Source organism: Thamnophis sirtalis, unplaced genomic scaffold (assembly GCF_051295495.1).
Source record: "Thamnophis sirtalis isolate CommonGarterSnake01/CBP01778 unplaced genomic scaffold, rThaSir2_p1.2 scaffold_3, whole genome shotgun sequence".
NCBI lineage: Eukaryota > Metazoa > Chordata > Lepidosauria > Squamata > Natricidae > Thamnophis > Thamnophis sirtalis.
In genome coordinates this window covers 97,210,755-97,236,837 of record NW_028261383.1, presented here as the reverse complement: position 1 = coordinate 97,236,837, position 26,083 = coordinate 97,210,755, and the positions used below count along the sequence as shown (strand labels likewise).

Below are 26,083 nucleotides of genomic sequence, written 5' to 3'. Positions count from 1 at the left end.
GCTATGGAAGCAAAACGTTATGGCACAATTGTGCTGAAAGAACACTCCAGAACAGGGGTGTTAAACTCAAGGCCCGTGGGTCGGATCTGGCCCACCAGGCTGCTCTAGAAACAGCAAAGGGTCAGCCCATGGTGCCTCTGCCAGTGAAAATGGAGCTCGGGCAGGCCACATGTGGAGAAATGTTTCCCCTTTTGATTTGAGCATGCAAGAAGGGACAGGAAAGGAGAAGAGGAAAGACAAAGAAAAAAAGAAAAGAAGGGAAAAGAGCAAGGAAGGAAAAATAAGGAAAGAGGGGAAGGAAGAAGAAAGGAGAATTAAGAGGAAGGGAAAAAGAGGAAGGAAGGAAGGTTATAATGAAAGTGTGGGAGGGTCTGAGTGAAGTCCTGCCTTAACACTTGTACTTAACACTTGAGCACCACAGGTGCTCCGGATCTGAATGATTTAGAACTGGCCATGCCTACTCTTGCCATACCTATCCCCTCCCCCCCAGATCAAACACAACCCTGATGCAGCCTTCAGTAAAATCAAGTTTGACAGCCCTGCCCTAGAAACTATTAGAATTAAAGGAGATGCTGAGACACAACACCATATACAGTTATGGAGCCATTCTGCTTCATTGGCATCCTTGAACATTTGCCTCTCCAAGTATTGGGCTATTTATTACTTGAATTGAGCTGTCAACAAAGAAATAGCAACAATAAAACTCAAAAGGCCCAAGATACAGATGAAAAATAATTCTCAGTGCAGTTTTTAAAATGTGCCTTTAGGGATACACAACCAGCTCTGGGGTCATGGTTGGGTTGCTAGGTTAAGACTGAGGAAATTACAATGAAGCCTCCTTCAGATTTCACTTGCCTTGTGGGGGTTGTGTGAATATGCCCAATGTTCTCTTGACAGCAACACGGAAATGTTTGCCATCACCTTCTTTCAGTCTAGTTTGTAATGCTGGCCTTCCAGGTGGTTTCTCATACAACTACTAGCATGGTATGTCTTTGATTCATTTTTGAAGATCAGCCAAGTTTAGCTAGATTTTGCTACTTGGCATGACTCAGATTTTAAATCTCTGCTCAGATACAACATTCACTGGCTGATACTGGCCTAGAGGGTATATCCTAATCCATGTCATGTACTTGTTATGAAATTAAAATGTCAGGGGAAGGAGGAGCTGACAGCACCTTCAATTTTTTGAAGAACAAAAAAATATAAATGCAATAAATAAACAATACTATATATGTTCTTTTTGGGAATGTTCTACTTCGCTCACTGGGGTTTATTCCTAAATAAATTAGTATAGAACTACAGCATGAGGCTTGTTTTGGAGATAAGGTTGAATTAAATTTTTAAACCACTTCAATAAGAATTTCTATGATCGCACAAAACTGTTGACTTGTGTTATAGTGATGAAACAGAATCAGGTATGCAGTCTATACAACCCACAACTTATGACCCACATGTAGTCACCACACTATCCTTGTCAGAGGTGGTTTTCAGCCAGTTCTGACAGGTTCTGGAAAACTGGTATCGGAAATTTTGAGAACCGGCAAATAGGCTGGCCCCGCTGATCTTGTTTTGTTGCCCTGAACAGGAGAAAGGAGCTGGAAAGCAGGTGAGTGGGAGGGGAGGGAATGGGGATTTTGCAGTAACCTTCCCCTGCCACAGCCACAACCACAGAACTGGTAGTAATTTTTTTTGAATCCCACAACTGATCCTCCTAAGCCCCAAATTCAAGAATATATAGCTTTAGAACATGCCACTTGGTTTTTTGATGTGTTATCTTTCAGATCTGTTTTGATTTTCCAAAATATTTTTTCTATTTTCCCCAGGCCTCATATGTTTTTAAAAAAACGTTCTCCTTTGCCTGATAATAGCAAGGTTTTTCTCCCCAAAACTGTTGCCCATTTCCGTTATATGCCAATAAAACTCACTTTTAAATTATGCAACTTTTAAAGATGAATTATTATCTCTCTGGACCCCTGTACTCGGACTTAAAGTTAAGGAACATCAGGCTTCTTTACAAAGCTGTTGCAAAGCGATGATGCTATATTAAAATGAATGGTGCGCTAGAGCATTATCTTTATACGTTGGTGTTGTTTTTATAGCTCTCTTAGACACACACACATCCGCACAGACCCGCCAAACAGATTGCCCAAATCCGCCTGGGATCGAGACAAGCGAAGGGCGATCGTTCCCAGCATTCCTTCGATGGAATGCCGGAGAGCCGCAATTAACGCGGTGCTTTTCTCGCCTCTCCGCGGAGACTTCTCCAGCCGGAGGGACTCACGAGGGTCTCCCTCCAAAAAAAAGCGCCCTCCGTGACTTTCCCTACGGCTGGGAGCCCCGGGCGCCAAGGGGCGGGCCGCGTCTGCGTTCTCCCCAGCCGACGAGGGGGAGTTTCCAGGAAGTGGCCATATTGGATTCATTCAGTTGCATCAATCGAAAGAGGAGAGCAGGTTTGGGTTGAGGCGACTTTTTTTTTTTTTTTTACCTAGCGCCTGAGAAGGAATTCCTGGCCACTGACCTCCGGAGGTGCCCGGCTATGGCTGCCACGGACTTGGATCGGTTTTCTGTGAGTAACAAGACTGCGCTGTCCGTCCCTCAGTCCTCCCCTCCCGCTGGCACTAGGAGAAGGGCAGAGGCGGTGTGCGCGCTCGCATTCGCCCGGCGTTGGAAAGAGCTGGATAGGTTTGGAACAGCCCGTCTGTTTCGTTGGTGGATCGGGGGAATCGGCTGGCTAAAGTGGAGGGAGGAGGCTTAGATCCTGCCCGGGCTCTGGGATCTTTTTGCTTGATCTCTCTCTCTCTTGAGAGAGTGTTGCGGGGCCAAGCTAGCATTAGAGCTCGGCTCAAAGGGAGTCGCCTTCTCTTGCGAAAGCGCTTGCACCTAAGCGCACTCTTGAATCGGGAATAGTTGCTACTACTCCCCCCCACCCCCAATCTTAAAATGCGGTTTTGGGTTTGAGGCAGGAAGTTGGCTCATACCGGGAAAATATCTAGGACCTGAGCGGAAGGTCTGCTAATTTACTTAAGAGTGTGTGTAAACAAGGTGTGTAGTTGAACACCTAGGATCTTGTCCATCTGTATCACCAAACGTTCTAGTTATAAATTTGGTCCCTGTGGCCAAGGAGGTGTTGAGCTGTTAGGATGACACCCATCATCTCTTCTCCTCAGCTGTTGGGAACCTGAGCTTTCCGATGGATTCTGTCTTGCAGTATGTTTTTTTTTAACAGCTCTGTGTGGTAGGAGATGACTGGTTGGACTCCAGCGATGATACGAATAGCTCTAATTGTGAGCATACGTACTACCCAGTCCTTGAGATGTTTACATCAAATAAAGTCACATTACCATCAGAGGAATTTCTTTCACCCCAATCAACCCTAGTCAACCCTACTGAAAGCAAAAACCAATTTGTGCAATTGGTTAAAAAAAAAAGGCAGCTGGGTTTAATGGTTGAGCCACCTTTCATGGGTAATGGAATGAATGAGATTTCTCCTTGGGGACAGAGATTATGCATTTAATGCCACCTACTTAGTAGCAGGAACAATATCTACAGTTGTTGAGATTTCCTGCTTACAGATTAAGGCTATCTGGTCTGGTTTGCAAAAAAAATAAATCTAAATAATCACTAGATGACACTAAAGGACTTTTTGCTGCCAATTAGTAGTTATTCAATTTTCCCCCAGATTTGATTTGGGAACTCTATTATTTTTTGACTTAGGGCTTTGAATGTATTCAGATAGAGTTATTGGACCCAAATTAATTTTCTATTTGATGGGTTTTATTCCAAGGAACTTGATTTTATAAATAAATTGATAATGCTATATCTATTCCCCTGAATAATTACTTCAATTGTAGAAGCCCATTTCTTCTGCGAAAATACTTTGTATTAATGAATATTGTCCTTCCATTTAGTGCAACAATTTTAGGATGAGAGTATGGAGACCAGATCAGAGAGTTTGAGCTACAAGCATTTTTCTTAATGTTGTAAGCATTTCTTTCTGCAAATTATTTCTTAGAAATCTGCAATACATTGGGTAAGATAGAGCTCACTCAACATGGATGAATGAAGCTTGATGTTTGTGGTGCATTCCAAATAACCAGTTCAGGCTGTCTTTCTAATTTTTTTTTGTAGCTCTGTGTAGGAATGGAGTATTTATTTTTCTCTAATCTTTCAGCATTCTGCTTGTCCTTTGTAAAAACAGCTATTTCCCCCACTTTCCAAGTAACATTTTACCAGCTGATTGTCAGACTTCTATCTGTGCCATTATGTTATCTAGAATACAGCTGATGTTTTGTTTGTGTGGCCAGATGTCTTTGGCCATTGCAAATCCTTAATTGTGTAAATGTTGGCATTCCAACAAGACAGAAGTAAGGAATGGCTTTCAAAACCAACCCTGTGCATATCTCTGAGTGGTAAATTCAATTAAAGGTTGGATTTGCACATTCATAAAACACATACTAGACTGTGGCTGGCTGTGTTTGGGATCTCAGATGGAAAACGAGGAGCGTGTTCTGTATACTGACATGTTGAGTGTGAAAGAACTCTCTTGTTGAGAATAATTGGAATATTATATACATGTTGTACAGCTGCCTGCATATATTGAATACATTGTATAAGGAGTGAATACATGACTCTCAGTGGAAAACTTTGGTTAAAGGAATTTGGCATTGCCTGTAAGTTTGTATAGTTTCTGACTGCTCACTTGAATAATTACATGATTTCCTGCAGTGCCTTTTAACTTGTGCTATTGCACCCAAGCATTTTCTTCTCCCATCTGGAGACATCTCTCTCTGACATCCTTTGGCAGTAGCTAATTGGAACTCTGTGTCATTAAAAATACGCATTTTATGGCAGCCACACAAATAGCAGCTTGGATTTGGCAAGTTGGGTTCTGCCTTTGGCAGTTACTTAAAATGCCAGTTCTTCAAATGAATTTTGCTTAACAAAATCTGGAAAACTCATCTTGAGATGAGGGAAAAAACAACTGTTGGAATCAATTTCGACTATAGTCCTGATGGATGTGAATGTTAAAGCAATGGGTTCTTGGAGAACTTGGGCTAAGGATTGTATGGGTCCATATTTATTTATTTGTTTGTATCCTACATTTTTAATTTTTTAATAAATAGCTCAATGGCAAACATATCTAATATTCTTTCCTCCACCTTTCCGCACAACAACAAACTTTCAAGGTAAGTTGGGCTGAGAGAGTGGCTGGGCCATGGCATATCTTCAACCATAAACATACTTTTAAGCCTTTGTTAAAGAGTTATGTATTTCTGTTTTCATCATGTTTGCTTGTTCAGACATTGTTTTCCATGGCAGTTCTCCACTAGTTGTTGCTGAATTGCCTGCCTTATATTGATAAGATCTGTTAATGGAAACTGAAATAGTATTGTGTACTGAGAAGTTCCTTGGGAGAAAATAACTTTAATATTTTCTCTAGGGCGTTTGATATTCATATGGGTTTGAAGGGTGGGGTGGCCCAAGGCAACTAAGAAGGATAACCAAAACAAATTACAACTCTTTTAGTGAGTGCTTGCAAATGTTTAATGTATGCAAACAATGAACAAGTCAAACTGAGAAGCAGAAAGTTGGTTTGAATTGAGATTGATTGTGGGAAGGTAATCATACACAAAATATATTAAAGACACAAATAGTGCGTCAAGTGAAATGTTGTCGCTTACCTTTAAAGCCTTCCATTTAAAGCCTGTATCTGATGTGATTCTAAAGGATTTGGAAAATCAATTCAATTGTTTGGATGAGTCTGAAAAAAGAAAACCCTACTGAATTGTCACATAGATGGGGAGGCGTCCAAGGTAGGCTGTTCCATATGGAGAATGAAACTGTCGGTAAAAATAAAGCTTTGCTCTTCAAGACATCAATAATTTAGAGGCATATGGTCACTAGGGGTATACATATATGTAGGGCATCCCTGTGCTCAGTAACACATCCTTTTTCTACCTGTCCTTTTAGCCATAAAAATGAAAATCTAAAATTAAGATGTTTAAACCTATTTTTAAATACCGGTAGGTTTTGCATTTTCTCTGAAGTTTGGAAAAGAAAAACATTTGTTTGTTGTTGGTAATATCTTTCATCAAGGAGAGAAGCCACTTAGAACTGAGGAAAAATTTCCTGACAGTTAGAACAATTAATCAGTGGAACAACTTGCCTCCAGAAGTTGTGAATGCCCCAACACTGGAAGTCTTTAAGAAGATGTTGGATAGCCATTTGTCTGAAATGGTATAGAGATTCCTGTCTAGGCAAGGGACTAGAAGACCTCCAAGGTCCCTTCCAACTCTGTTATTCTATTCTATTTATATAATTTATCAATATACTAAAAGAGTTTTGGATTTTGCAAGCAATATACAGTAGCTAATATAATTATTTTGCTAAGACCAAAGATGAATCAGTTTTCAACACATTCTGGAAATAGTTGTTCTGTATCCATATTTAATTGTTTTCTTTTTTGATAAAAAGGCAAGGAGGATTTACAAGCCATTTGGTCAGATTCCCCTTGCATGATTTATCTGAAGTGATATGTCACAGGTCTTAAAAAGACATTAGTTTTTAAATAAGTAAGGTAAAAATAGTATATTTTTACAGTTAAAGGAAAACTGATACCTTGAAAGCCTGCTCACATGTTTGTGATATTTCTAACTCAGAGGAAAATTATTTAATTATATAAGTTAGAAGCACTTGAAGTTGAAAATGTAAAAAAGAGATAAATTACGTGTTGCTTAGGTTGAGCTTGATTTTTTTTTTAAAAAAGTTTAAAAATATGTTTAAAACAGCTGAAGCATGCAGGTGGTACGTACTATATAATTATTCCCATATACTGAACTGTGTAGGAGATTGGTGGTGTTCAAAAACTTACACTTTATGTTGTTGAGTTCTGATGGAATTTGAATAATGAACAACTTGAGGTAAAGCTAAAGCAATGATGGAAACAGGTTCATGAATTAATATTTTCCCTTTCAAATAGAATGTGTCTTTTCTCTCTTCTATCCTCACAAATATGTTTTCTTTTCAAACTTCCAAAGTTTTCTGAATAAGTATGTATAGCTTAGAGGGACGCGGTGACTCAGTGGCAAAGATGCTGAGCTTGTCGATCAGAAACGTCGACAGTTCGGCGGTTCAAATCCCTAGCGCTGCATAACAGAGTGAGCTTCTGTTACTTGTCCCTGCTTCTGCCAACCTAGCAGTTTGAAAGCATGTAAAAATACACGTAAAAATAGGAACCACCTTTGGTGGGAAGGTAACAGTGTTCCATGCACCTTCAGCATTTAGTCATGCCAGTCACATGTCCACGGAGACTTCTTCGGACAGTACTGTTTCTTCGGCTTTGAAATGGATATGAGCACTGCCCCCTAGAGTCGGGAACGATTAGCATATATGTGGGAGAGGAACCTTTACCTTTATGTATAGCTTGAGGAACTTTTGGGGGGAGAACACAGAACTAACTTGGGCCTTTTTTCACAGCTTCTGTTGAAAGGACAGAGTAGCAAATTGGTTGATGGCATCTGATTATTTATTTTCTAACATATTTTGATCTAAATCTCTGTGTAAAGCTGGGGACTCTAAAACTTGGTCCCTGTGGAGATTTGGGATTCCAACAAACAACTCCCTTGTCGTTCAAGGACCTTCTCAAGTAACCAGGTACTCTATTTGGAGATTTCTTGATAATAGGTTAGTGATGATAAATTATGAAAATGTGATTCTTGTAAACTGTAGGTGTAATATAGCCATAAAAATAGCATATGGGTATAGTAGTCTTTCTATCTGACCTTGTTACGAAAGGTTTTTGAAGCACATGAGGATATTTTGGATGCAGCAATATTTTGCTGGCCTCTAGATAACATCAATACTAATTAGTGGTGTGGCCAACTAATAATCTCTGTACATTCATAAAGCTCCCTAGCTGGTGTGAGTTAAAGCATAATTTTTAATGTCCTCTATCTACTGGAGGGAGAAAACATTTTCTTTCTTGTCTATCTGTGCGTCCATCCATCCGTCCGTCCACCCACCCATCTCCATCTCTCTCTTTCTTTCTTTCTTTCTTTCTTTCTTTCTTTCTTTCTTTCTTTCTTTCTTTCTTTCTTTCTTTCTTTCTTTCTTTCTTTCTTTCTCTTTCTTTCTTTCTTTCTTTCTTTCTTTCTTTCTTTCTTTCTTTCTTTCTTTCTTTCTTGTTTTTTCCTGATGTATGTATGTATGTATGTATGTATGTATGTATGTATACATACAGTACATACATATATCTGTGTTATGTCAATGCACTTGGTATGCCCAATATGGGAGGGAGCATACTCCATACACACACACACACACACACACACACACACACACACACACACACACACACGTAAGTATGTATGTATGTATTCTAAAAAGAACTATGATTGCCTTCCTACATATGTTTAAAAGTCATGTTGACCTTTATGGGACTTTCAGCCAGACAAAACAAACATAAGATTGTGCTGTACCTTTCATTGAAAGATTTGGAATCTTGAGTTTTCCCTTTGCTTGTATGCCAAGAAGATAAAAAGTAATTTTAAAATATTTTTACTTATTTACAATTTACAATTATTAAAATAAGGTTGAGAGAACTCTGTAGGCTGAGGGCCTTCACTTAAATCAGTGGTTGGTTGCAGGGCGTACCGGAGCGTGCCCGGAGCAGCGGGTACCGTTTTCCAGAGGAGGGGAGGGAGTGGTCACCTGTGGGTATTCTCAAAGCCTGATTGGTCCAAAGACTGAGAGCAAAGCCTTAAATACTAGTGCCTTCCAATCCTGGCCCAGTTTCCCTCAGTCTTTCTTGGTCCAAGTACTGTTTGAGAATACGTTGTGCCGCCAGGTGGGGGCTTTGTCTTCGATCCTGGGGAGGTGTGTCTTCTTCCCTCTCCCATGTCCCCCTGATCAAGCATTTTCTGAAGGGGGCGGCTAATCTCAGGCCTCCCCCCATCCACAGGTTCCCCATGTGGGATCTTCCCCTGGTGCTCAGGGCCTTGACGGGGGCCCCATTCGAACCTCTTTGGTCTGTTCATCTATGGTTCTTGTCACTGAAGGTGGCTTTCCTGGTAGCGGTTACCTCCGCCCGACATATTTCTGAACTGAGCGCCCTGTCTTCCAGGGACGACCTTTGCCATTTTCACCAGGACAGGGTGGTGCTTCGCCTTGATCCTACCTTCATCCTGAAGGTGAATACTCCCTTTCATAGGGCTCAGGAGATCGTCCTGCCCGACTTTTGCCCAGGTCCATCCAATGATAGGGAGAGGCTCTGGCATCGGTTGGATGTCTGCCGCACTCTGCGGATCTACCTCTGGCGGACCGAGAGGGTCCATAGGTCGGAGGCCTTGTTTGTTTCATTCCAGCCGGGGACGCTGGTCTTACCTGAGCATGTCTTTTAAGAGGAGGGGAGGGAGTGGTCACGACCCGCCCTGAGTTGTGTTCCGTTGGGGCCAAGGGGAGGGCCCGGGTGGTCCCGGGGGTTTGGTTGTTGTTTTTTTGTTGTTGTTTCAATTGTACCGTTCGACTTCGAGGAAACTGGGCCAGGATTGGAAGGAACCAGTATTTAAGGTTTTGCTCTCAGGCTTTGAGAATACCCACAGGTGACCATTCCCTCCCCTCCTCTTAAAAGACACGTTCAGGTAAGCCCAATGTTCTTTCTGGTACAGTGCTCTGGAGGGCCCACCCGCCTGACTGCGCTCCTTGTCTTTCAACTCTTTGGCGCTTCCGCGCATGCACACAGCACGTACAGCACCTGCGCGACACTCTGCCAAGCAGCTGGAGGGTAAGACACATGCGTGTGCGCTCTGTGCGTTCATGTGGAGGATGCTGGGCTGGTACGGTTGCAACAGGATCCGGAACCCATCATTGGCTTAAAATATAAATATATATATAATCCATAATTCTATAATCCATAATTCTGCTATGGATAATTCAAGTAACCTTTTCCCAATTGAGGTTTAGTTTTGATTTTTGAATAAACAGTGAAATTGTGAACATATGTAATAAGTAGTACACATAAAGTTCTGTAGATCTTATTCATACTTATTCACAGTATTAAAAATTTCACTCCTGGATTTAACATTCATGAATTGCTTCATCCTACCACTGAGGGTGATAATATTCCTTTCTCAGAAAGTGAAGTCTTTGCATAATGTGTCCCAAAGATGACAATTTGATTATCTGTGCCTTGAGTGATTTCATTGTTTTCTTGGCTAGCCATGGTATTCTCAAGAGATTTCTCCAATATCAAAGTTCGGAAACATCAATATACTTTCTATTTTGCTTATTCAAAACCCAGATTTTCTTCTCAGAAGTTTCATAGCTAAAACCATTGCCTGCATGATGCTGATCTTTGTAGCTATGAATATGTTATATGCTATTTATCAGTTAACAATTTATTATTTTATTTCTTAATATGCAGAATATAGGTTTACGATGCACTATTAAACTTATTAGAAAATAAAGCTCTTTTGAGTTTAATAGGACTTCTTAGCAAACATATTTAGCATTGCAGAACATGTGATGCTGGAAACCTCAATTTCTCGGTTTGAATGAGGTTGAAAACCTCAATTTACCAATTTAAATGTACTGAAAACTCCTTAGCTGACCACAGTGTACTGAAGAGAGAAAGAGAGTGCACATGAAGTGAAAATGTCTTGGGTTCTAAGAAATAAGTTGTCTATGCTATTTATTATATTCTTGGAAGGAGGTTTTCATGGAGTATTCTTGATTCTCTCAAGCATTAAGAATGCTGCTGAAAACCCAGTAAATTGTCAAAATAACAGCTCCTTTAGCAGTTCTGTGTGACCTAGAAAATAGCGGTGTATGATGTTCTCAAGAACAAAGGCTGAGTCATACCTTAAACATTCAGTTGTAAATATCCAGTATGAATTACCTGCTCTTCAGTAACAGCCTGGAACTATGCATTGCAAGCACTGAAAATAAATATACGGCAGTTTTTTAAAATCACTCTCCTGTAGTGTTTACCCTGAGCTTGACTCTTTCTCTTTTCCTTTGAAGTTTTAGAAAATCTTGCAAAAGGTCATCTTACTTGAGCATATAGGTATTGCTGGTGTAACTCCCAAAGGTGCTTTTTCAAAAGGCAACTGGACTTTGTTTTGAATGAGTTCTGATTCATCCCAGAAGCTCCAGTTCAGTCAGAACTGAAGAAGCTTCTTGGATGAGACGTGAAACATCTTCAAGGAAAAACAAAGTCCAGTTGCCTCTTGAAAAAGCACCTTTGGGCCAACCATGACCTGGATGACTGAGAATCTCCATGGACATTTTGCTGGTGTAACTGGATTATTGACATTCTTTTAAAAAATTGAGTTCAGATTCTGTTGGCTTAGGGTCCACAGGTAGTCCTCGACTTACACTCATACGTTTAGTGACTATTTGAAGTTACAGTGGCACTGAAAACAATGACTTATGACCATGTTTCACACGTACATCTATGCAGCATCCCCATGGTCATGCGGTCAACATTCGGATGTCTGGCAACTGGCGTGCATTTATGATGGCTGCAGTGTTCCAGTGTCGTAGTTAGGAATATAATTCTAACGGTTGGGTTGGCAATATATAAATCATGTAACAATGCTATACCTGTTTCTTTAAATCATACTGTAAAATGTGATTGGTTGCTGTTTTCCTCAATCGGCCATAAGAGGGAGCCAGAAGGACTGTTAGCTCTCTCTTTGTTAGATGCTGGGCTGATCTGATCTGAGTGTTTTTGGAAGCTGGCTGTTAGAAAGTGCCGTGAGCTATTGTAAGTTTTGCAACTGCTAGCAAACTTTGAATACTGAACTGATTATATAATACTGGACTATGTTATTTGGATTATCCCTTAACTGAAAGACATTGATGACTGACTGTCTTATCCGTGTATGACTTGGACTGTTTGATGGACTCTGATACCTCTATTTCCATGAAAGTAAAAGCCTATTTAAACTACAGTGTCTCTGTATGCTGGTTTGTGTGTTCTCCAACACAACTCTCACAACGCTTCTCTGAATATACTCGCTCTCCCAACGGGGAGCTTACTTAACAGTCATCACCTTTTGCGACCTTCTGGCAAGCCAAGTCAGAGGGGAAGCCAGATTCACTTAACAACTGTGACAAGAAAGGTTGTAAAATGGGGCAAAACTCACTTAACAAATGTCTCGCTTACGGATAGAAATGTTGAGTTCAGTTGTCATCATAAGGTGGGGATTACCCATATTTCCATTCCTTACTCTTGGGGTTGAATCTTGGAGCACACGGCAAGGGAATCCCTTCTGGCTGTGTGTGGTTTATTTAGGGTGGTTTTGTGTGGAAGACAGAACTATTTTCTTTCTCTTTAGAGGATCCTATCAAAACTTGTTCACTGGAAATGACCCTGTTATGCATACATGAAAGAGGCTTCCTGAAGTGCAGGCCCTTGGTGAATATTTTGTCCTTTCTTGTTAACTGTTGACCTGTCTGAAACATTTTAGATACAGTGGGGTCAGGATAAGCATGTTGAGTGACTTGGGGAAGTTCCCATTGCTTCCAAATCTGTCATCTCCTTCCCACCATCCGCCTACCCTCTTGGCTGAATGCAAAAATATAAGTGAAGGAATTGTAAGAAGCTCATAACCAATGTTGGATAATGTGAGAAGACGGACTTTCTACACCAGCAGTCACCAATTGGTGGCCAGTGAGAAAATTTTGGTGATCTGCAGAAAAATTATTTGCATTTTTTATATTGCACGAAATCAGGGGTCCTCAAACTATGGTCCCTGGGACGGATACATGCAATGAACGCTTGTGTTGTGCAGAGAGTCTTCCCCTTCGGGGTCTTTTTGTGCAGGTCAGAGGGGGGCAGAAATTCCGACTTGGGGTCTGCTTCGGCCTCCTGGTGTGGGGCTTTGGGTGAAGGCTGGAGGGAAGTGCCACTGGTGGCAAAGAGCCGGAGGGCCTTGTTCCAGTGGGACTGTATCATGGCTTGGAACTGACTGATCTCAATCCACCAAGCCTCCAGGAACCAGTACCTATTGATCTTCCCTCTGCTTGGAAAGCCTATGCTCGTAGTCCTCAGTGAAGTGCTTCTGCTGAGCCTCCTTCTCAGTCAGATCCAATTTGAACTGAGACAACAGTTTTGCCAACTCTTTCTTGTGGTGGCTGCTTAGCTCCAACAACTGATTCCTATTGGGGCCCTAAGCAGCCCGGGCAGGGAGGCAAGGAGTGGCTGGCAGGGAAGGGGTGAATAGAAGCCGACAAGGCGCCCCTCGGCATGAGTGACATTAAGTTGGCCATGCCTACCCAGTCACATGACCACCTAGCCACGCCCACCCAGTCATTAGGCAGATCATATTAGTGGTCTGTGGGATTTAAAATTATGAATCTAGTGGTCCCTGAGTTTCAAAAGGTTGGGGACCCCTGTTCTACATAGAACTTGAAAACATTAGTAATGTTGGGCTTAACTAGCTGCATAATCATACTGTAAAGATTTACAGCAAGCCCTTGGCAAATAAAGCAGTTTTTTTTAATTAAAAAAAAGGTTCAACAATGTTACAAACATCTGATACTAGAATGTGAGAACTGGTTATATGCTACCATGCTCCCATTTCATAATAGACCACAACTGTGAAACCTTCCGTGTGGGTTGGTGTGGGAAAGTTGATGGGTGTGATTTTTCTTCTTTTGCCAGCCTTAGAACTGGCTTTTTATATTTGTTACCTTATGAAAGATACAAGGGAGGAAGGAAAAAGGAAAGGAAAGAGAGAAAGAAAATCTAAAGCAGTTGAGAAAGCTGTAGGTAGATTTTTCTCACCATGGCATACACTGTATTTTCTTTATTTAGTGCCTGCATTATTTTTACCTTGGCTAATTAAGCATGCTTGCATCTTTGTTGTTTTACTCTAGGAAATCTATTTATAGGGGCAGCATTCTTTGCAATGATAATAAGCAGATCATAATTGAAATAGACAGGTAAGGATTAAAACAGAAAGAAAAGTTTAGTACAATAGAAATAACTAGCTCTTATTGTACCCAGGAATGTATGGATGAATCAAAATGCTCCTGTGATCTTGGAATCATTTATTGTTACTAATATATTTCTATACTATTGGTTACTTGTCTCTTGGTAGTTGAAACAAGCCTTCTCAAAGATTAAACAGTTGAAATAATTCAGATTTTTAAACACCAGCTGGCCACAAAGAGGATTGTTTTAGGGCTTTTAAAAGAGCCTCTAAATATGCCCTCTTCTAAAAATGCATTGCACAGCCTAGCCCTAGGAGGAGCCGCTGCACAGAAGGCCTAGTCTTGAGTTGCTGTCAGGTGGGAGCAGCTAAGGGTGGACCCCCTCGTGGGATTGAATGAGCCACGAGGATCATGCAGAAGAGGTAGCTCTCTAAATGAGTTGTATCAAAAGGTGTGCAATGAGATACCAGTGAGATTAGCCTGGCTACAATTTGAGCTGAAGTTTCTGAATCACATGCAAGATAGGTAACTGTACAGAGAAGGGATTGCAGTAGTAATTTTTAGGGGTTACTACTGATGAAAGAAATGTCCTTCTCGGTTCGGCTCCAAGTGGGGGAAAAGACACTGGAGGCATGGAGGCTGCTTGGAAAGAGGTTTTATTGTTGGACAGGGCCGCATGGCTTGAGCCCTGAACAGAAAAGGTGATCACATGCTTCAATGTTGGGGGAGAAGAAGAGAAGGGCTGAGGGAGGGGTTTGCTAGGGTTTTTATAACTTGTTTAGTCTGTTTCTTGTTCTTGTGTAAGAAATGTATTCTGATTGGTTGTCAGATTCCCATGGGGCCATGCAGGGGCTACTCTCTAGGCTGTGTTCTGAATCCAGATTTGGTTGAGTTCTCAGATGCCATGTGGTCAGTTCAGTAAAGGGCCAATATTATCATGCTTTTACTCCCATCCCCCCTGGAGCTGCAGTGGAGAAGTCTTTATTAGATAAAATGGACTAGCTTGGCCTTCTTAATGGCCCATTAACAGTGGGGATGGGCAGGAAGCTACAGGCAATTATTCTGTCTTTTAAAACATGTTTCTTTCTTTTCATATCCAGAGAAATATTCTCCTTTTCAATATTTCCTAGGATATTTCATTTTTCTGGGAGAGGGCTGGATGATAACTTCCCACGCTACCACATGCATTACAGTTTTAGATTGTTTTCTAATGCAAATGGGCATAGATAATGTATCAGCTGAAGCTGTTAGAAGACATTCCTTGCTGCTCTGTCAGTTTGGGATTCTGAAGTCGGGTTCAAATCCAGAAGCCACCTGCATTTGTTCTTCTGGAGGATTGTAATTGATTCTAGAGCAATGATCCTTTTTTTCTCTCCCACGGCAGCTCCATCTTCATTGCATTTACCTTCCCTGCAGTTAGTGCTGGTCTGCTGTCAAGATGAGCTATATCCCTATCTCATTTGACACACGTCCAAGCAGTCTCTGTGAGAATCGGACACGACTGAACGGAAGAAAAATAAATCTTCATTGGGAGGAGAATGCAAGTGTATCTTGATGTATTCCTTTATCAAACACCACCGTCCTAGGCAGCAGTCAGGAATGTTAGATTAGCCAACGAGGAAAGGAAACTATTGTTTTTCTCTGCAGTGTAGTGTGAGTAAGTGGCAGATGTAGGGTTGTGGAAGGAGGCAGGGGGCGGGGATGAGGCTGTTGTTTTGAGATAGGCTGCCCGAGTTTCATTAGAAACGTCAAACAGAAGCAGATGTGGGAAACCAGATTGGACAGCTATACTTGAACAAGATGAAAATGCACGTTTCCGCATTGCAGGAAAGAACCTCAATGAATCCAGTCGAACAGTTTTTAAAAAAAACAACAACAACAACATATAGTTCTCAACTTACAACCAAAATTATGACTGGAAATTCAGTCAAAAATTGTTGCAGTTGTAAATAGGGGCATTCAAGTGACCTCATCTTACAACAATTTTTGCAATGGCCATTAAGTTAATGGCCATTAAGTAAAATTATTAAGCAAATCACATGGTTTTTTTTAAAGCAAATAATGCAGTTGTTAAATAAGGCTATTCTTCCAAATGGGTGGGGTCTCCCCCCCCCGGGGTTTAACACCAGAAATATCATGTGACCATTAGACACTGCAACCAGTTATAAATGTGAGGATTAGAACTGTGGCACAGTATTCTAGGGGTAGTCTGTCCAGTGTGGCATGGAACATTCTTATTACTTCCTGTTTTCTTGGCATTGTATCTCTGTTGATGCAGCCGAAAACTGCATTGGCTGTTTGGGCAGTAAGGGCACATTGATGGATCATGTTTAACGTGTGGTCTACCAAGACCTCCAGGCTAGAGAGTTCAGATGGGCATAAGGAGAAACTTCCCAAGTTACCTGCACTGCCACATTCTGAACCATTTGCATCATTGGAGGATTAGGATATAGGGAAGGCTTTAGATTGGCAGTCCCCAACCTTTCCAGCTTTGTGGGCCGGTGGTGGTGGTGGGTGGGTGGAGAGAGGATGGTTTCGTGTGCACATGTGCTGCTTGCACAAATGTAATTAGTGTGCTTGTGCGGCACTCGCCTGCCGCTTGCGCAACCTGGTTCCCAACGGACCACAGCCTGGTACCAGGCCTTAGCTGGGCAGTTGGAGACAAGGCTAATGGATGCCTGAGCTTTAGACTTGGTAAGCTTTAGTTTAGACATAGCTGCTTCTTGATTGTGTTAATGGTTTGGGTTTGATGTTTCTCCACTGCTTTGTATTTTAACTTTTGTAATGTTTGTAATTGCTTCTATTTCATTTTAATTCTGTACACAACCAGAGTCATTGTTGAGATGGGTGGTCATATAAATTGGATAAATAAATCAATAAATGAAATGCTTCAGAATGCATACAAGCACCAGCACAGCCCCTTGTCTTTCACCAAAGTAGCCACACTTTTTCTGCAGCAGGTTCAATCCTGGGAAAAGGATTGCCTATGCTTTAATAAGTTGCAGCCAAGGCTTTGCCCATATTTTCACAAGCAGTTCTAAAGTTAAAATCAACAGTGCTGCTCAGAATCAGTGAATGGCGATTGCGATCTTTAGAATAAAGTTTTTCAGGAGCCAAAGTTAAGACAAAAGACAGCATCATTTCTGTATCTCTCCGAATCCTCTGATTAACTTGTCTCCTTAAGTTTTCTTTTGTGCCCTTGAGGATAGCAGCTTGTTTGGCTTGCTTTCTTGAAGTTGTTGTTTTTACTGCTACCTTGTTGCTTTACTCACTTAAAAAAACAACACCTCCTACTATCCCTTCTGCTGAATTTTCTGCTTAGACAGGATATAGTCACCATGGGAGAAAACTTTTGTACTCCTGCCCCACACCCCCAGCAGTCTCTCTGACTGGTGACCCTGATCTGACATGCATATCGGCTTTATCTGAACGGCAGTAGTATTTCATTTTTTAATTCCTCAGATATATGCATTGAATGCCTTTCCGTTTGTTTGGTTAGGCATTCTGTGAACATTTCAGCCATCAGAACTGTGCAAAGTAAAACACGAAAAACCACATTACTAAAGTCCAGGGGATAAAAACAAGCAACAGAAGAAATATGGGTTCATGTGTCTAATGGAGGCCCTTTGGATTATAATTCTGTTATTCCTAGGAAAGTTGGGGGTATCTAAAGATGCACTGAGCACTGAGTTTGTGGCCCTTGAATATTCACTCTTCTGATTGAATAAAGCTTTGGGACCCCTTGCAGCTAGTATATAAAAACTTAAAAGCAGAGCACAACCATTTCTTATGCAGAACTGTTTGTACTTAACATGTGCCACGCAATTTGAATAAACAGCATTTTGTGATCACGCTGTGAAAATTCAGCAGCAAAATAATAGAATCTGAATGGCATGGTTTTTAGATTAAAATAGGAACAGGAACAGCAATGTACAGTCCTGTTCCCGCTCATAACATCTCCCACCATATTTTGATAGGACATTGTCCCTTCCTTCATTGGAGGGTTTTCTGCACTCTTACTAACCAATTGGGAGAGTGAATTGCAGCTTTTGACCTGAGAAATATTGCTCATCATAGGATACAGGGATCCCCACCCCTTCTGCACAAATGTAATATAGTAGCCAGAGAGGAGATCCTGTACCATTAACCAAAGATGCTTTTACAAAAGGCAACTGGACTTTCTTTGTTTTTCTTGGAAGAGGTTTCACTTCTTATTCAAGAAGCTTCTTCAGTTCTCATAGAGCAATGAATTGAAGAAGCTGCTTAGATAAGCGAAACGTCTTCCAGGAAAAACAAAGTCCAGTTTCCATTTGAAAAAGCACCGTGGGGATAATTATGACCTGGATGACTGAGAATCTACATAGACAAGGGATCCTGTAGGTATTTTAGGCAACAGGTCCCTCAATTCTTTGTCATTAACCACGGTGGCCAAGATTGGATAGATTTTAAAAGTTGAGCTGGGAAGAATTTATCTTCCTGCTCAGCTTGGAAGTAGGTTTTCCTTTTTGGCCTGACCTACACCACAGAGTTTCCATAAGGATAAATCTCACAAGTGCATTCCTTGAAGAAAGGGTGTTCCACTTAAGCCCGGGGCTTAAGCATTACTTTCCCTGGAATTTGTCTCATCCAGTTATAAGCCAAACTGCGGCTCTTCGATTTGAAATCCTAGATTTCAGGTGTATGTATGATGTGTTAGCATGATACGTTTCCAGCACTAAAGAAATCTGCGTCTCACAGTGCAGATTGAGGATACCTTCTTAGATGTTTCTTGAGCAGGGGCTTGTTAACATTACTAATTTGATTTTTTTTAAAGGTTGTTTTCCTTTTATTTTCCGGGGTATTCTGGTTTGGGGAATGAAATCCTTGTCCTGCTGAAATTGTGAACTCTCTCATGCTTTAAGGTCATTCTGGAGGAAATAGCTCTCATTCTTTTGTTTCTTGGTATCCAGCTGCATGTTTAAGCCCTCCCGAAGCCCAATGGGTGTCAAGACAAATATGACTGTGTATAGCAATGGAAGCCTAATTGGCTTCACTTGTATCTGGCCACTTGAAGATAATGGTGGGGATTCATATAATTTCATGTTTGCTTCAAATACAGTAGGTGGCTGGGTGAATTCTGCATTGAAAACTAGTGTTATCTTTTCTCTTTTCTGGAGTCATAAAATTGAAGTGTCACCAGAGCTATAGAATAATCTGAATTTCCACCATCAAACTGTATTGGAACCAAGGTTAATTTTAAGTACAAGAGTGGAGTGAGTTGAGTCCTTAAATTGCAATCCATACACGCAACAACAAATCTGATGGGGCAGCATTCTTTATTCTGCATCATTTCTGAAACCTGACCCAAACTTTTGGATGACTGCATGTGGATTAAGAGAGGATACAATTTGATCTGAATTAGTTTGTTCAACCTGGAGTAGATGCTGCTATTCTTTCTGTCTGTAGACTTCTTGTCTTACAGCAATGTTTCTCAGCCTCTGCAATTCTTAGGATATGTGGATTTCTATTCCCAGAATACTCCTGCCAGGCTGCACATCATAAAGTTGCTGGGTTTTTAAAAACTCTGTCTTATAGATTGACTTTGAGAGCTCTGTGATCAGTTGGTAGATAGAATAGGCAGTGATGGTACCCTTTACAGACAGTCCCATAGCCTATGAAATGACTTATAAATATATCTTCCCCAGCATGGCTGTTGCAACCAGGTTGAGGAATGTTATATTTTTTTCATTTGCTCTGTGATTATGATTGCTTAAAATACTTAAAATATTTAGTGGAAGAACAAAATACAGACTTGTTAAAAAATATGTAACTTTTTTTTTTTTAGAAATCCGGTTTTTCACAAGGGAGTTTGGTGATTTTTATTATGTGGAAAAACATTCTGTGTCAGTTCAGAATTGTTTCTTTGTGTATCTGGTGTTTTGGGTTTCTCTCTTCAACTCTACACTCATTTCCTTTGCACTCCATTATCTTTCTGGAGGGCTCTAGTGGCTCAGAAATATTTTTTGAGGGAAACAGAAGCTGTGTTAGAGAACAAAGTTCAGAAAGTGCTTCTATACTGCTTAGCTCTTTGAATGTCTTACATGGCCTGTTCCCATGTCTTTTTGGTATTTCGGCTCCATTTCTGTTTTAGTTGAGGAAACAGTAATAAATCAAGGAGGTTCTTTGTTTCCATGAGCCAAATGTGTGGCTAAATTTATAGGAAAGCCGAAGCTGTAATTTAATCTTGGTGAGATGTATTATTTTGTCCAACTTTATAGTCGGGTATATTGTGGTCTTGCATTCACACCTACTGAAGCTATTAAGTTAATCCAGAGCAAAAGAAAGGATAAGGGTGTGATCGTGCAATCAATTTTTTGCCAGGGGTGTGGGTGTATAATGGGCTGAGCAACCTGGAGAAAGCTTGTTTCTTAGACCAGGTAGCTATTTCACAACCGAAATTTTTGCTAACTGCAGTACTGTGTGGCTTGATGGCAATTAAGATGCGAGGAATTAAGCAATCGTTAGGCAAAGGTAAGCAATGCATTTGCATTAAGAACAAATTCAAGATTAGTCTTTAATATGTGCAGAGGATTACATGTGACATATGCCATTATAAAGCAGAAAATGTGCCTTTTGTAGAAGGCAGCACAGTGCCATTATATTGCAGTTAGCTCTTTTCCAAGGAGGCTATGGATAACTCACTTTATTGTTGTCAGGTTTATTAGAATAAGACCTAAGTGAGTCAGCCCGATTTTGACTTTTTGCCACTATCATTAAGTGAATCATGTGGTTGTTAAATAAATCCTGCTTCCCCCATTGACTTTGTTTGTCAGAAGCCCCCCCCCCCCCCCCGAAAGGTGGCTGATGATGATCACATGACCCTGGGGCATTGCAACCTTACTAAAATAACCATGGGGAAGCTGCATTAAGTCCAAGGACCTGTCATAAGACATTTTTTTCAACACTCATAGCTTCAAATGATTGTTAAAGGAATGGTCTTAAGCTGTGGACTACCTCTGTACAACATCCCAGTAGAAATAGTCACGGTACAGGATTATTGGTTTTCTTTGTAAATAATTACATAACATCATGTTTATTGATTTAAATTTCATATTTCCAAAACAGCCATCTCCCTCAGACAGTGTTTGTTCAGTTTCAGCTTCATGTACTATGTGAAGACAGTTTAACCAGGATTGTAAACTGTGGTGAATGGCTTAGAGTAGGGGTGTCAAACTGGCGGCCCATGGGCCGGATGCGTCACCCGCAGGCCACACTCACCGCAGCTCCATGAATGGGGAAAACGTTGCGAAATGTCATGTGATGTGGCGAGTTTGAAACCCATGGCTTAGAGTGATACTCATGTCACAAGTGTAACTTCAACAAACTAAGGCTTAAACCAGTGTTTCCCAAACTTGGCAACTTTAAGACTTGTGGACTTCAACTCCCAGAATTCTCCAGCCAGCTGGCCACGCCCACCCCAGCTCCATGAATGGGGAAAACGTTCCAAAATGTCATGTGATGTGGCGAGTTTGAAACCCATGGCTTAGAGTGATACTCATGTCACAAGTGTAACTTCAACAAACTAAGGCTTAAGCCAGTGGTTTCCAAACTTGGCAACTTTAACACTTGTGGACTTCAACTCCCAGAATTCTCCAGCCAGCTGGCCACGCCCACCCCAGCTCCATGAATGGGGAAAACGTTGCGAAATATCATGTGATGTGGCGAGTTTGAAACCCATGGCTTAGAGTGATACTCATGTCACAAGTGTAACTTCAACAAACTAAGGCTTAAACCAGTGTTTCCCAAACTTGGCAACTTTAAGACTTGTGGACTTCAACTCCCAGAATTCTCCAGCCAGCTGGCCACGCCCACCCCAGCTCCATGAATGGGGAAAACGTTGTGAAATGTCATGTGATGTGGCGAGTTTGAAACCCATGGCTTAGAGTGATACTCATGTCACAAGTGTAACTTCAACAAACTAAGGCTTAAGCCAGTGGTTTCCAAACTTGGCAACTTTAACACTTGTGGACTTCAACTCCCAGAATTCTCCAGCCAGCTGGCCACGCCCACCCCAGCTCCATGAATGGGGAAAACGTTGCGAAATGTCATGTGATGTGGCGAGTTTGAAACCCATGGCTTAGAGTGATACTCATGTTACAAGTGTAACTTCAACAAACTAATTCTCCAGCTCTGCTGGCTGGAGAATTCTGGGAGTTGAAGTCCACAAGTCTTAAAGTTGCCAAGTTTGGGAACCACTGGCTTAAACAGAGCATCGAGTAATTCATTCTATGATATAAATCTATCTACCTTTGTGTATTACACAAAACCATTCTTTAGGAATGCAAGGATAAGTTTTGGGATCATGAGTTTTATATCCTTCCTGGATCCTTTTGCTGTGAGGACCTTGAAAACATATTTAAATCAACCCAGTTTACTCTGTTCAGTGAGGCCAAGAGCTTTATTAGTGTTGCTTCTGGGTAACAGGGTTGGAAATGTGTTTGTTTAGATTTAGAGAGCAGGAGCAATTGCTAATAGTTGTATAATTAAATATGGTCAAAGAAAATCTCCACTCTTTATGCCAGATGAGCAATGGGGACTGGAGAAGAGGGTATGCTTTTAAATGAATATTTAAAGTTTTTCAAAGCATGGGTAGTGGTGGCGCAGTGGGTAGAGTGCAGTACTGCAGGCTACTTCAGTTGACTGTTATCTGCAGTTCGGCAGTTCAAATCTCACCGGCTCAGGGTTGACTCAGCCTTCCATCCTTTCGAGGTGGGTAAAATGAGCACCCAGTCTGTTGGGGGCGATATGCTGACTCTGTAAACTGCTTAGAGAGGGCTGAAAGCCCTATGAAGCGGTATATAAGTCTAACTGCTATTGCTATTGCTATAGAAAAATATGATGGATTTGGTATATCTTTGTGACACTTTTAGTACTTTTATCTATTGAGATTTGGTATAAAAGTGGTTTTGACTAATTCCATAATGCTTCATTTTGTCATTTGAACAACAAGCAGAATAAACTGACTCCTTTCCATGATGCATCTCATAGTGATGGAATTTTGAGTGGGTTAGCAATTGTGTGGCCTGGAATGTTTTTTTAAAAATTATTTTCAGAAAAGATAAAAGAATTGTTCTGTTTAAGCATTGTGATGGTTGAGTTGACTACTCTGAGGAGCTGTGTAATGAATGCGTGATTAACCTGATTTGAATATTTTATGTCATTTTGAAACATTTATGGATTAAACAGAAGTAAAATGATGAAGCTGCAATTTTTCCCCCCCGTGGGAAATTTATAGAATTATTTCACAAGCTAATAAACATGGACATAAAAGTTTCTTGCAATTGTTTATGTTGCACAAAAGATCATAACATTGCCCTGCATTCGTATGATACTTTGGAACATCTGTCATCCTTTGCCACTTACAAAGCCATTCACATTTAGAGAAGTTTTGTAATTCAATCTTCTTGGAATGCTAGTATTTTTAGAATGCATATGGGAAATAATACATGTACATACTGTATTTTGCCTGTGAATGTTTATCTTCCTATAGAAAACATATGGGTAAACTTCTGCATTCGCATTTAACAGTGGATTTCCTGCTGTAATTTTGCCAGAATGTATAACGAATAAGCAATTAAACATGAATAACCCAATTGGATTTCTCCAAGCTTCTTATTTTTATCTTGGGAAAGCAACTTAAAATGAAGAAAACAACTTGGACTTTTTTGTGACTGTGAACATGGTAATTGTTTCTAATTTTTCTGTGTGGTAGAAAGGGACATCCAGTTTTCACAGTTAGTCTCTTGGTCATATAGGCAACATTTACGAAGCATGGAGTCACGTTTAGTTTTGTGACATGTGTTGACAGCTTCCTATCAATAGATTCAGGCCGGGAAAAACCCCTGAAAATATTTCTGATATGTGACTTATCACATCACTTAAGATTGACTTAAGAGTCATTCACCATAACTTCATACTCCCTTGTGTGTTTATTGTATTGTCACAGTTTATCCCAATTGACATATATATTATAGAGAGGCAATATTTGAGTGAGTCATTACCAGAGTTTTGTAACAGATAGATTTAGCCCTGAAATTTGGCAGCAGGTAAGGAGAAAAATGTTGCGATAGTTAATTCACAAATAGTTGACGGCCATTTTTATAAGGGGCCAGCCAGCCTGAAGCTCCTCTGTTTCCGGTGCATAGACCTGCCCACCTTATCAATATGACTGTTAGAAAGAAACTAGAGACGCAGTGGCTCAGTGGCTAAGACACTGAGCTTGTCGATCAGAAAGGTTGGCAGTTTAGCGGTTCAAATCCCTAGCACTGCGTAACAGGGTGAGCTTCTGTTACTTGTCCCAGCTTCTGCCAACCTAGCAGTTCAAAAGCACGTAAAAATTGCAAGCAAAAAAAAAATAGGGACCACCTTTGATGGGAAGGTAACAGTGTTCCGTGCACCTTCGGTGTTTAGTCATGCCAGCCACATGACCACGGAGATGTCTTTGGACAGCGCTGGCTTTTCAGCTTAGAAACAGAGATGAGCACTGCCCCCTAGAGTCGGGAATGACTAGCACATATGTGCGAGGGGAACCTTTACCTTAGAAAGAAACTTTTAAAAAGTACTTCTACCTGAATAAATAAGGAGATTAATAGATTCTAAATGGAAAATAGTTCAGTAGCTGGGATTTTTATAATCCCATCCCTTAGTCCGTCATCCAAGAGAAGAAGACTCTTGAGAATCTCGTTTGGAAGGAATTATTTTCAGTTTGAGTTAACAAAGGCAGTTTCTTAGGAAAAGGCTGTAGGGTTATCATCTTGGTGCTTCCCCAACTGTCAGAGGGTGTGAATGAATAGAAAGAAGCTAGACAATATATGCAGCTGGTGAGTGAAGAGAGTTTTCTTGACAACTATGCAAACACAATGCAATCTGAAATTACAAGACTTTATTCATATAAAATCCTTTATACAGGTAGTTCTTGAATCACTACAATTGGGACCAGAATTTCCACTGCTAAGGAAAGGGGTTGTTAAGTGAGTCACACCCAATTTTATTACCCTTTTTTGCCACAATTGTGAAGCGAATCATTGCAGTTATTATTGAATCACGGGGTCATTAAGCAAATCGGGTTTCCCCATTGACTTTCCTTGTTGGAAGCCAACTGGGAGGGTAGCAAGAGGTGGTCACTTGACTTGTTGGATACTGCAGTTTTCATAAATACCTGCCAATTTCCAAGCACACACATATTGATCATTTAACTGTGGGGATGCTAGGATGGTTCTTTAGTAGAAAAAAAAATGTAAACTTTATACTGTATTTTATTTTTTCTAATTAAACTGTCTAAGGCAATTGTTTGTCTCCTCCCCTCTGTCTGGAGCCCTCTTCAAACTGAATCTACGACAAACTGAATATGAATCCTGAGCAAAGAAGATAAAGAGGTTTTGCTGAATTCCTATGTCTTCTCTAGGCATCATTTTGGTAACATAGCATTTGGGGATTTTACACCACCCTAATGAAGAAGTTGGATTTATTCACTCTCTTACTTATTGAAATAGGGGAAGGGATTTTTTTTTAAAAATGGATTTTTGGGGAAGTTTTTTTTCCGTTAGCTAAACTAGCTTGCTTGGTACATCAGAGTGCTTTCTGTGTATTGACTAGGACAGTTTTACTGCCTGTGCATGGTAGACATTTCTCTGAAAGGTCAGAGAGTGTCATTGCGAACAGAGCATCTGCTTGGCTGAGCAAAAGCAAATTGCCTTTGTGTGTGTTTCCAGTTGCATCACTTTATGCTCTGCAGATAGCAGAACATAAAGAGTCTGTTGACTGTTAAAGTATTTCTCAGAGCAAAAGCTAAGGGTTAGGGGAGAGCCAATGGGTTAGGGAAAGTGATTTATTGTGATCCCACTAATAGTGAAACTTGCTGTTTGCTGTGTAGTATATAGGTGGCTATGGTGGATGGCAGAAGATTATGCTCCCCAACCTACTACTGTTCCAGATGCTTTTCCAGTTGGTACTAACATAGAAAATAGGTAGATGTTCAACACATAATGGGAGGACATCAGATTGGGTGAGGTTGCCATAACCAGAGTGGGATATTAACACTGGTATATTTATTGATGAAATATGTTGGAGCAGAGGGAGTGTTTAAGAAAATAAAAGAGCACATTCA

The 26,083-nt window shown here is 40.7% G+C and overlaps 1 protein-coding gene across 5 annotated transcripts in view; it reads left to right on the top strand.

The window, feature by feature from the left end:
• The first annotated feature begins 2,304 nt into the window (after nt 1-2,304).
• Nucleotides 2,305-26,083, top strand: part of SEPTIN8 (septin 8) — a 91,970-nt gene continuing 68,191 nt past the window's right edge. Inside the window, exon 1 of one of the 5 annotated variants that reach the window (XM_087709566.1) lies at nt 2,305-2,566. In XM_087709566.1, the coding sequence (XP_087565692.1) occupies nt 2,537-2,566 (30 nt within the window). In that variant the 5' untranslated portion in view covers nt 2,305-2,536. The remainder of the gene's footprint in view (nt 2,567-26,083) is intronic. The other 4 variants (XM_087709565.1, XM_087709567.1, XM_087709568.1 and 1 more) reach the window with 4 other exon arrangements.